This window comes from Engystomops pustulosus, chromosome 4 (assembly GCF_040894005.1).
Source record: "Engystomops pustulosus chromosome 4, aEngPut4.maternal, whole genome shotgun sequence".
In the NCBI taxonomy this organism is placed as follows: Eukaryota; Metazoa; Chordata; class Amphibia; order Anura; family Leptodactylidae; genus Engystomops; species Engystomops pustulosus.
Window position 1 is genome coordinate 104730846 of NC_092414.1, and position 12593 is coordinate 104743438.

A 12593-nucleotide genomic window follows, 5' to 3' on the forward strand; every position below is an offset into this window, starting at 1 on the left:
CATGTAATGATGTCATCCTGGTCACATGACATTACAGCTGAATACAGTGATAGGATGGAAAGGAGCTGCTGGATTCAATCCGAGGAGGACACGCCCTCCTCAACTCGCTGTAGCCATGCTTAGATACCAGGTAAAACTATAAAGTTGAAAATATGGTGATTTCAGGGGAACAATTTTTAGCTAAAAGAAAGGTGTCAGTTAGGGCTCTATGGGAACCTGTCACTACCTGTATTTGTGAAATATGTGGTGATGGGTTCCCTTTAAGTGCTAATGAACATTTCACAAAGACCTTTATCAGAAATTATAGGAGTTAAGGTGAATGGTAATAGAGCTGCAGTAACAGCGCAGGGCCACTACACAAAGACCTCTTCTTCTGACTCCATATACTGTTCAGTGCTGGGCTGCAACCAAACAACTAATCTGCACAGCCAAGTGTCAGCTCCTAATTGATCAGATAATGATGACCTTTCTGAGAAAAGGCTATCAAACAGTAAATTACTGAAAAACTCCTTTAAGGTTAGGCTCACACAGTGATCTGCTCCTTACTTTGAATGTCCCTGAGCAGCTGCTGTGCATAAGGCAGTAAAGCCATTTGAAACAGTAGCATCTACTCGTGCTCCTGACGTCAGCAGCAACTTTACACAGTCTGCAAGTGAACAAAAATAGAGCATGAGAATGCAAAGCAAAGATGAAAAGTACAAGAAATGTGTTGTAGGTGTAGAACGCTGTGGATACTTATATAATACGTGTGACAAACAACATGTGCTGTAACAAATGTAACAAATCAGGAATACTTTATTATTATTATTATTTTCTGTTTTCTCATGACACATTGTGGGACATGTATATTTATTTCTGCTGGGTTTTTTTCTATCATTTTTGTCTTTTGCTGTCGTTTTTAACATTTTTACAGCTGCTCCCACTTCCAGCAATGTAGAAAAACGCTTTCAAACCAGACAGATGCATAGTAACATGTAAAATGCATTTGTTTCCACAATGCATTTTAAAATGCATCACAAACGCCACGTGTGACTAAACCTGCATACGTACCCATCTCCCTGGGGTGTGGCTTGAGTGCTTAAAAATGTAGGCCACAGCCTCAAATGATTTTGTCCAAAACTTATAGTAGTTGTCCACTCCTGTATATAACTCACCCACTTCCATGGTATGTGTCCATGTGGATTTGAGAAATTTGCAACAAAAAGTCTCAAAAAGCAAAAAGTTGCACCAGCCAGGACAAGAAAAACTATAGAAGGCGCAAAAAAGTCCAAACAAAAGTCTAAATTATATCACAAAAAAAAAAAACAAGGATACATGTTTCCCATTGTATTTTATTTTACTTTAACAATTTGGGGGATTTAATTAAGTTATGGAAAAATGAGATTTGGCTAAAATATTCAAAAATGCTTTATTTTTAAAATTCAAACTTTTCTTCTTACCAGGAAGATACTTTGATAATTAACATTCCCCAAATGTCTCCTTTATGTTGTCATGCTTTTTTATGCATCCTCTTATTTTTTTAGGATGTTAGGAAGCTTAGAATTTGAGGTGCGATTTTTCACATTTTACTGAAAATCGCCAAGACTTGAGGGACCTGCTCAACTTTTATGTGACTTTGAGAGGTCTAAATAATAGTAAAACCCATACATTTCCTCATTATAAGAACAGCAAAATCAAAACAAAAATGGAGGTGTAATTTAGATTGTAATTTTTTTTACAAAAATACATTTATTTAGGTTGAAAAATTGCACACATTCACAATGGATTAAATACAAAATGCTCCACAAAGTTTTATACACAATTTCTCCTGAGTATAATAATACTTCATAGGTGTTGGTAAATTGCTATATGGGCACATGTCCAGGTATTGAAGATGGAGAAGAGCCATTAAGAGCAGATCTGCTCACTTATATAGCCTTTTTCCTCTTATCTTTTTGGAGAACTTACATTATTTTGATCACTTTATAGAAACATTTTTGTGAAGGAATTTGATGAAAAATCTTTGATGAATACTTATTGAACCACACCCGTAAGTAATGTGTTTTGGGGACTTTTTTCATTATTTATTTATTTTTATAAATGATGTGTTTTTTACCATTTTTAAAAAAAAAATCTGTAGAATGGTGCTTGAACAGGTGATCCTGTGATCGCTTGTTCAAGCTACCACACTGCAATACATTAGTTTTGCAGTAGTGTAACTGACTAAGCATGACTGACTGATCCGACTTCACAATGCCGGGGCACACATCGGAACCCAGGGCTGCCACAGGAAGGCTCAGATCCCCCGGTAGGCTCACAGGCGGTTCACTCCGAGGGGGAACAAGGCACAACACATCATGCTTGACTGCAGCATGCAAGAGATTAACATCCTCAATTGGAGTTATCTCCAATTGTGAAAGGAGTGTCAGCTGTAATATACCCACAGCATCTGGCGCCAGCTCTGCCTGTTAGCCGGACAGTAGCACATCGTAATGCTATGGAGTTTTGTGTTAAGTGAGTTCGAAGCCCTGCATTAAACCTTCATTGCAGAGTCTGAGAGACTTGATAGGAGAATGCTGCAACATTATTCTTCCCATCCGATGGAAACCACAATGGAATCCATTATAGATCAATAAAGTCCATGGGGCATTAAAGATACTGCAGTAGATATACTATGCCTTATCTGCCAGTATTAATATATATTTAAACATAATTTCTACTACTATTATTATTACTTACCTGTATGTCCATTGGCAGCAGCAGAATACAAGGCAGTATGGCCATCTTTAGATAAATTATTTATATCCAGTCCTTCTTCATTAAGCAGCATTGACAATAAAGTGACGTTTCCCTGGGCAGCAGCTTGGTGAAGAAGGGTGGACCTGTCTGCCAGGGGGACAGGACCACCGCTTGTTAACAAAGAAGTTAGGGAGGGTGACCAGCCTGTGAGTCAAAGTAATAAATGATAAGGGGAATAGAAATATAAGTATCAGCAAATAATATTGGTTAATTATAACATGATCTGTAATTAGTGCAAGCAAAGAAACTCAAAATGTGAGGCATTCTCAAGGATTTTTTATGATAAATAATATTGATTATTGGTTTACGCAATATGAAGTCTAATTAGATCTAATCAAACATAAATTCATACATGGAAGATTATTGTGGATTAATGTACTGCAGCAATATGATTTGGAAAATAAGAAATGGGTTTTGTTGCTCGCTGGGCTAGATTTACTTGTCACAGTTATGTGGCTTGGAATAATATCACTATTGCACTGAAAATATTTAAGGTTATTAATGCAACAGCGATGCTATATTACCATTATAGCTTGAACTGAACAAACTCTCAATTATCGCTAAAATTGGGCACAATTTACACGCTACCTACACATTATTTGGCCTCTAATTTCTTCTGTCATTCTTGACATCTGCTGCTGCATTTATAATGAGCACCTGGCTTAAACTTACCATCCTATTTCCTATATAAGCAGCATCACTTTTACCAACTCTAATTATTTTGGGCAACCAATATGGTAATTCGGATCTTCAGTCAAATTAGAGCACCCTTCTCCGGTAACTGTGGAGTTTACAGGAAAAAAACCCCTGTGCTGGAATCTACAGAGCAGCAGCTATTAAAGAATGCCAATAGTTGGTGAAGGGGTCCTTCCATGGCGATTCGATATTTTAGCCTAGTTTTTGTTAAATAAATAATGACCATGTGTAATATGCCATGACTTTTTGCTCATTTAAGGTTATAGCTAGCAAACTAAACTGTAACTACGTTAATGGTTTTTAAGAGCAGATTTTTTATAATGCCATGTCCTAATACATAAAAGCATAGAAATCAATGGTGTCATTTATTTTTCTCATGACTTTCAACATACTTTCTTGTTAGAATTATTCATAGCCAAAATGATCTCTCCTCTCAAAGCATAGTCCTGATTTCTCCCCATGCCCAGTCTTTAAAGGAAACCTACCATTTCAAATGGTAGGTGTAAGCTGTAAACACCGAGCACCAGCTCAGGGTGAGCTGGTGCCGGTGCTTAGTTTCGTTAGTGTTAAAACCGCGGTATCGCGGTTTTAACACTTTTTAAACTTTATAGCAGAAACTGCTTCGGCGCTGCGTGCGCACGATCGTGTGCGCGCCTACATAGGAAATGCCGCAGGCGTTGCGCGCGCACGGTCGCGCGCAGCGCCGAAGCTGCTTCTGCTATAAAGTTTAAAAAGTGTTAAAACCGAGATACCGCGGTTTTAACACTAACGAAACTAAGCACCGGCACCAGCTCACCCTGAGCTGGTGCTCGGTGTTTACAGCTTACACCTACCTTTTGAAATGGTAGGTTTCCTTTAACTAACTTTCTGTACTATCAAACATTCACTATAGTTATTCTAAAAAAAATCTGCAGCATATACTGAAAAAAAACAGGCATGAGCACTAAAGTGAACAGGAATGTTTAAATGCCTGCTTACTAACAAACTTTATGTTGGAAAAACACATCGGAACCTCCACCATTATAGCAACAATTTGGTAAGTTTCTCAGAACCCAGCAGGTTTTATCCTTTAATGGATTCTTAGGATGTCCTTGCTCAGTCTGTGAAAATCAGATAAACATGATAAAGCACAACACACCAGGGACACTTTCTCATTGATCCAGGCAGTGTGACTGTGGTAATCTTCAGCTTTTAAAATTATGCTAATGTACCTGAGGGACTACCTTAACCCCTCTGTGATCTGCATTTACAGACCGCTACCCTGCACTGTTCCCCTGTTCCCTCAACACAAGTGCTGAAGAAGCACGGAGATCGTGAGACAGTGGGGCAGATTTATCAAGTGTCTGAAAGTCAGAATATTTCCAATTGCCCATGGCAACCAATCACAACTCCCCTTTAAAATACTCATGAGCACTGGTGAAATGAAAGCTGAGCTGTGATTGGTTGCCATGGGCAACTGGAAATATTCTGACTTTCAGACTGCTTGATAAATCTGCCCCAGTGTCTGTAAAGCCAGATCACAGAGGGTTTAGGGTAGTCCCACAGGCCCATTAGCATCATTTTAAAAGTGAATTTTTAGAAGGAAGGAGGCCATGGATAACACATATAAAAAGACTACCACAGGCACAGTGCCTGGAACTATGAGTAACTGTCCCAGGTTTATCACATTGGATTTTGATGGTAAATTTCCTTTAACATACAAATATATGTGGGCAAACTATTTGAATTATAAGATGCATGTCAAGTTGGCATGACAAAAACAACAATTCCTATTAAAAATCTATATAATACAGTTTATAAATATAACAGGGGTGACCTAATTTGACTCCATTTAGTAAATCTAGCCCGTTAAGCCATTTTAAAGGTTTTATAAGGAATTTGCTGGAATCCAGTGAGTTTGCTGAGGAAACCTCTAAACATTTTGTTAACTCTGCCACTGCCAAAAGACTGGAAAAACAAACACAAAAGAAGTTTACCATAACAATATACAAAGCAAATTTTGACACAGAATACATTATTTGGTGTGCTGTGGAAACAACAAAAACTGGATGTGATAAAACACATACTTAATATTGCCATAGCAGCAATTTATTTTCTTACCATTCAACATACAAATCATTTAAGAAGCAAATGAAAAATGTGTCATACAAAAGAAGCCAACGAGTGAAGCATTTGCTTAAGCTGGAAAACCATGCAGTAATGGAAAAGGGAGTAGGGACAGAAGAACAGCTTCTGGCATCAGCTTCAGAATGTGGAGATGGTTAATTTAAGAGCCAAAATCAACATTTCAATCTTTTTGCCCTACTTCCAAGCCAAATCCCATTCATTGGAGAAATTATTGCATCTTAAAAGAGGTGAAGACAGTGATTTCACAATTTGAAGAAAATAATTGCAGTTTAACACAAAATAAATATCATGGGGTATGAAAATCTATGAGCTTAAAATTAACCAATAACTCAAATGCATCATGCTAAAAATAATAAAAATGGGTAATTTGAAAGCAAACTATAGTCAAAATGGCTGCACGCCTCTGTTGTAATTTGCCAAAAGGAACAAAAAATAAATATAAAAAAGTATTATTTGCTATTTACTTGCTTTTTAAAAATCTAAAAAGGACCAATACACCTAAAATACATTGATTAAAGAGCTACTAACAGGGTTTAAACGTGTCTATAAAAAATCAATAAGAAATCTCATCTGGTAGAAACTAATGGCTTTAGTTAACAAGAAGTCTACCCCTGGTCTCAAACTTCCAGATTAAGCTGCAATTGAGAACCAGAAAAAGACCACTATAGATGACCACATTGTCCTATAAGTTAGCAATGTTTAGAACTGCCCTAGCCTAAATGTCAAACCTAACCATAACCTCAGACAACATATACATGTGCAGAGTCATATCAATCATCAAACAGATGCTAGCTGTATTGCAATTTGTATCTGTGACCAGAATATGTAAGTATACAGACTACCATTGTTTTAAAAACCTAAGTGGTACTTTCCAAGAGCTAATAATATGTATAACAGATACTGTAGTTTGTGGATGTACATATCATGGACTTACTGCTTGAAAGGGTATTGGCATCCCAACTCTTTATGGCATATTCACAGGATAGCTGCCAAATATGTGTGATAGATTTAGGGTTCACCTCTGGGATATGTTCCCATCTTAAGAATGTAGGTTATGTGACCCATATCTTCTAGTAGCTGAGATAATGGAAACAGGTGAAAATGGACAGGCCGAGTATGTGTTATGTCTTTCCATTCAATACTACGGGGGCAGTGGAAAATACAATGCCAGCACTCTAAGGCTACATGCACACTGCCGCTGGGAGAGGAGGAGGAGTCGAGCTCACCCCCGATCATCTCCATAGGAACATATGGCGCACTGCGCCTTAACACGGGAAAAGATAGGACATGTCCTATCTTTTCCCGTACGGTGCCGTGAGCCCATAGAAGTGTATGATGGACAGATATCGGCCGTATATACGTCGGCTGTATTTACGTCCCCCATAAATGTGTGTGAATGTAGCCTAATAGAGATTGAATAGGAGTGCAGAACATGTCCGAATGATGTGTTTGCCAATTTCTGGAGCTCCCTTGGTTCTCATAGTCAGTGCCATGGAAGCTATATTATTATCCCATATGCACATGACAGTTAGGGACATCCCCTTTAAGCTTATATTACATTTTAAAACAGTTTCTAACCATACTCAGGGCCTTATATAAATAGTTATATAACTATGAAACATACTGGCATATTGTTAGTAGCTCTTTATATGAGACAACTAGTATTCTAGGTTTGCTGGTTCTTCTTATTGTTCTACCTCCCATTGCAAGAGGTTCTACAGGCTTCTGAAGTTGGTGCTAGAAATACTCTTGGTGTTTAATTTGAAATTGTGCCAAAATGATATCCTCAGAAATAATATTTTGGCAACTCCAGAGACCATCATCCTCTGGACTTTTTGCACACAAAAATGTATTTTATGGTTTTCTATTACACTTTTGTCTTTCTTACACATCAGTATGGCAAGGAGGTGAAGCACATCTAAAAAAGCAGGGCTAATCGATAAGGGCCACTTATATTAATACAGGTCTGACAAAATGTAAGCTGGTATAAACTAGATGTACCATGTTTATTATTCACCAAACATTCTAAAGTGAACTTGTCACAAGAAATTAGTCCCCCAAGCGGTCGTCAACCTGATATACAGGACAGTGACCGAATCACAATAACGTCCTTCTATATTCAGGGAGATTCAGCATTACACAGAATAAGAACTTTGGACAATGCATACAAATGACCTAATAAGTAACCAGGTGGAGAAGTGTCATGCTGGCCTGACCACTCCTCGTTTGACTTATGTCCCAAAGAACACGTAAATCATCAAAAGCTGCCAAAAGAATCTACCATACATTTAATTGAAGAAATTGATCCTGATGCTGTCCTGAGATGGTGTCAGTTTGTGAGCCTTAATCTACAAAACAAAATACCTTTAAAGATTGTATACTGGAGTCCAAATAATAGAAAGCATCAGTTATGTTATCTAAACTAGTTTTATAAAAACACCACAAAAAGTATTCTGGCCTCGCATTCTGGCTATGCAGTGCATCCATATACAGGCGATCCCTGACTTACAAACGGACCTCTCTGCCCACTGTGAACTCTGATAAAGCCCTCTAGATGATATACTTTAGTCCCAGGCTGCAATGATCAGCTGTAAGGTGTCTGTAATGACAATCCTTGATCCTTGTAATGATAATCCTTGGTCCCATTAAAGCAAAAAATTTAGAAAATCCAATTGTCACAGGGACAAAAAAAAATTGTCTGGAGCTACAAAAATATAAAATATGCAGTTCCGTCTTGTATACAAATTCAACTCAAGTACAAACCTAAGGAACCTATCTTGTACATAACCCGGGGACTGCCTGCACGCTGAAATACAAAGGCGTAGCCACGTCAATATGACAGCCTCAATCCTTAAATTCTAAAAGCATGATCAGAATTCCAACATGATGTTAATTGCAGACCGAGAGCTTTTTGAGCGCTACGGTGTTAGAATAATGTCATAAATCTGTAGAACCCCTGGAAATGTAGAGCTGTTAACGGTTACAGATTTAAGAAGTGTTATAAAACATATTCCTAAGCAAACATGGAGAAATACTAGGAATTATGAAAAGAGGCTCCAGAGAGTCTCTGATAAACTCAGTTTGGCAATATTACATTAAGAAAGTGGTTACAGTTACTGACCTAACTTCTATCAAGGCAAAGGCTTGTGAATTTATATGTGAAGCTGGGCCTCCTAATTGGCAGAATGTTCTGCTTTTTTCAAAACTGCATGAACAAGTGCAGAGCACAGTAAGCCAAGACTGTTTGATGGAAAATGGCAAATCTAGGAATAAGAAGAAAAGGCAACTTTAGTCCAAACACAATTTATATGTAGCTTAAATGTTCATGAGCAGCTCATCCACACTTAAACAGAGTCTGCCACAATATGTCAACGTGATCTTCCATTTTGGTTCCAATAGAAGTGCAATAGAACACGATAAGATGTATGCAGGCAACCACTTACTAAGAAATCATCACCCCTTATATAGGCAGAGTAGAAACCCTCTATGTAACTACTGTTCACCAAGGTTACAACTGCTTAGTATTTCACCTTCTAGATGGATATTTTCATTAAAACACTACAAAATATAGCACTGTACAAGCATATTCCTGTATATCCTTCTGCTTGCACTTCATTTGGATTTAACAGGACATAATATATTGGCATGTTTTTGAGGAGGAAGAGAAAGTAAGGATTCACGGTCACAAGTAAGGGGACATATTAGAAGTATGAAGGTGAACCTTACAGATTGTTGAGTCCAGTTTTGTAAACAGAACATGCTCCATTCCCTTAGAGGAATTGGACAGCTCTAGCAAAGTTTAAAGAGCTTATGAGTTTATGACAACTGGAGCCATAATCCAATATATAGTGTAAAAAAGCACATAAATAATCCATAGGTAAAAATGTCCTCCATTGGTAACCGTAATCTACTGCACAAACTTTTGAATTGCATTTCACACTACCAGTTTATTGTTTTTGTGCTAAAAGCTCACAGGTTTTGTGGACTATTTTCTAAATGCAAGGTAAAATTGTAAAACGGGTTCAGAGAAGAAAGTAAAGGAATGTATATTGAACTTGTATCATAACATAACAGATTCTCATACCCCATGTATGAAAGGAGAATACAATGTGCTATGAAAAGACTGTTTTGAAGAATGAGAGGTAAGAAACAGGTAATCACAGGCTGATACATTTGGCAGAGTAAATGGTGTAAAGCTGATATCCCATTACCTGATGCTGTTACCAGGAGGCTGTCTGAATCACATGGTCTACAGGATGAGGCACTAACAGGGTGTATGGAGGAGTTACAGGCAATGGTTGTGGGAATGACAAGGGAACTTTCTGAACATGCAGGTTCGGTCCATCCAGGGGACTGGGAAGGCCAAGCACCCACCTGTGATGTGCCTATGGCTGGTATGACACAGCCTGCAGATGCCACAGGTATATCTATAGATGGTTTTGGTGGCAGCTGAGGTGAAGACTTAGATACAGTTTCCTCGTTTACCCTGAATCCATGTGCTGAAGTGGAAGGAGCAGATGTAATGGGCTTATGCTCACTTTTCACCCCAACATTTGCTGGCGTCTTTAATGAAGGATGTGGTACAGATGGTGTCTGGGAAAGTCCAGGCTTTTTTGGAGGAATAGGTGGAGGATTTCCTCTATCGACTCTTGAAACTGATGTCGATTTAAGTGCAAGTGATGGATGCCCAGTACGACCAGCCACTGGCGGATATGTACCAGTTTCCATTGCATGTGAGAAGCCAGGTCTCAGTTGCGTATTCCCCTGAGGACTAGTAAACCTTGAAAGGACTTGGGTCACAGTATTTCTAGCCATCTGTTTTGCAACTATATTTTCACGGTTATTGGGAGAGGATTCTCTTGCCTGTGGATTTTGAGTATTGTTTCCATTTTGATCATGCTCATTAGCATTTGTCTGAAACTTAAATTTGGCAGCCTGGATACGAGGACTTAGACCTGAATTTATAGTAGTGTTAGAACTAGTTGAATGTAAACTCTGCATAGACTGAGACAGGTAGCTTGGTGAAGCCGGTGTGGTGCAAAATGGAATATTAGGATGGATAGAAGTATTCGTCTGTTCTGATGAGCAACCATTTTCTTCTGTCCGACTAAAGTTTGATGATACTCCATGATTTGAAGGAAGACCTGCAAGTGAATCATTCTGGACTATATGCCTATCAGTAGCAGATTTTGCAAATGCAGAATTTGTGCAAACATTTACTTTTGCATTGCCTGCTATGACATGATTAACTATGGATGGTTTGGCTGGTATGGTCAACGGAGACTTCTTTACATTTTCAGAGTCACTGTCTATAACTAACACATTGGTCTGGCAAGAAACAGAACGTGATCCTGGACCTGCAGATAGAGAGAGTCTATCTTTATTCTTGCGAAGTAAAGATATATTTGCTTTATTATCTTCTTCTCTAGACAATTTTAGTTGTTCAATAATTTTCTTCATCCTGTCTATTTCATCTTGTAGTTCTTTGGTGTGTGCTTCTTCTTGTGAGAGCTTGGCACGGAGATTCTCTCTTTCAGTATCAAATTCTGAAAGTTGTTTTTCAACTTGAGCCTCCATCTGTGCTTCCATTTGGGATCTGATCTGTTTTTCAGCAGCTAGGGCTTCTTCTAGTTCAGAACCCTTCTTCTTTTCCACTTCTAGTTTAGACACAACATTGTCAAACTTTTGCGCTTCTTCTACTAGTTTATTAGACAAAAGTTTACATTCTTTAACCAGGAGTAGTACAACATGTTTATTTTTGGCACGCTCTTCCTCTAGACGAGCCAATAGTTTCTTGTGCTCTTGTTCTATAGCTTGAAGCTGACTTTTCTCTGCCTCGAGCTGTATTTAGAAAAAAAGCAAGCCATATTATTCTTATTCTAGTAAATATGTTTATATTCAGCTCTTATCCTCAAATATTAATTGATATTTATCATTTTTTAATCTCCTTTTAATTACCAACTCCATTGACCATTTTAGAAGGCAACCACAGAAGTACATACACTGCTTAAAAATCATCTATCCTCAAGTGACCTTTCAATTTTAGCTTTTTTTGTCCTTTTCAGCATCATGGCTTCTGTTTGAGCCAAACTTATACACACTATAATACATGTGGAGACTCCGAACATCCTTGGAAGCTAAAACTCCAGAGGGTGCAGAGGTTGCTTTCATAAGAAAGTCTTGCTGCCTGGGTGAGCCCAGTAGCCCATCTATAATATAGAAGGAAATCAGTATGTACTATAACAATGAATATTTTATGGCTTAGAGTTTTGGGGAGTGTAAATGTTTGTTGATTTATTGTGGTGTATATATATCTGCTTACTTTGACTTATTATTTTGTACATCCCTATTTGTCCGTGAATTTCCGCCTTGATGTGAGTTTTATTGAAAAATGTTTGAATTCATGCATTTTCCTTTTAAATAATTTGTGTTTGTCGCAAAATGTAATCGTAGGTTGTCCATTTAAACCTATATATATATTTAGGTTTAATCACTATTTTTTGCAGCTTGTGTATTATCATTTGTATCTGAAAAGCAGATTTTTATTTATTTTACTTTTAGTGATTTTTAGATGATTTATTCATGTGAAGATGGGTATCATTAGGTATCTTTCGAACTGTACACATGTACATCTATTACATAATTGAAGCCAATTATTTTATGTTTGGGGCATTTTTTTTCCTTCAAAGTCAATTTGTATTCAAAATGTTTTTTTTTTTAAATGTTACAAAATGTAACAAAAATTGCATGGAGAAGCCTCTGTCTATAAACTCCTTAATGCAATATTAAAAATGTGGCAAGTGTCTGATTTCAGAAAATATATGTTTTGTTGGGGTATAATATAATTCTTTATGCTGTAAATTCAGTTTTATTTTTACATGCCAAAACTGTAGAAATTGCCCTGGCCAATAACACAACAAATTTCCTGGAAACACCAGGAACCAAAAAGGTTAATAAATTGCGATTCATTTTATTTTAATGTTGACTCTTAA

General features: G+C 37.6%; 1 protein-coding gene across 5 annotated transcripts in view; it reads right to left on the reverse strand.

Annotated features, from left to right (window-relative positions):
• CTTNBP2 (cortactin binding protein 2) overlaps positions 1-12593 on the reverse strand; it is a 97929-nt gene that overhangs the window by 31157 nt on the left and 54179 nt on the right. For all 5 annotated transcript variants that reach the window (XM_072146968.1, XM_072146965.1, XM_072146967.1 and 2 more), the window contains exons 4-6: positions 9813-11442; positions 2719-2922; positions 547-646 (exon numbers count right to left, since the gene is read on the reverse strand). In XM_072146968.1, the coding sequence (XP_072003069.1) occupies positions 547-646; positions 2719-2922; positions 9813-11442 (1934 nt within the window). The remainder of the gene's footprint in view (positions 1-546; positions 647-2718; positions 2923-9812; positions 11443-12593) is intronic.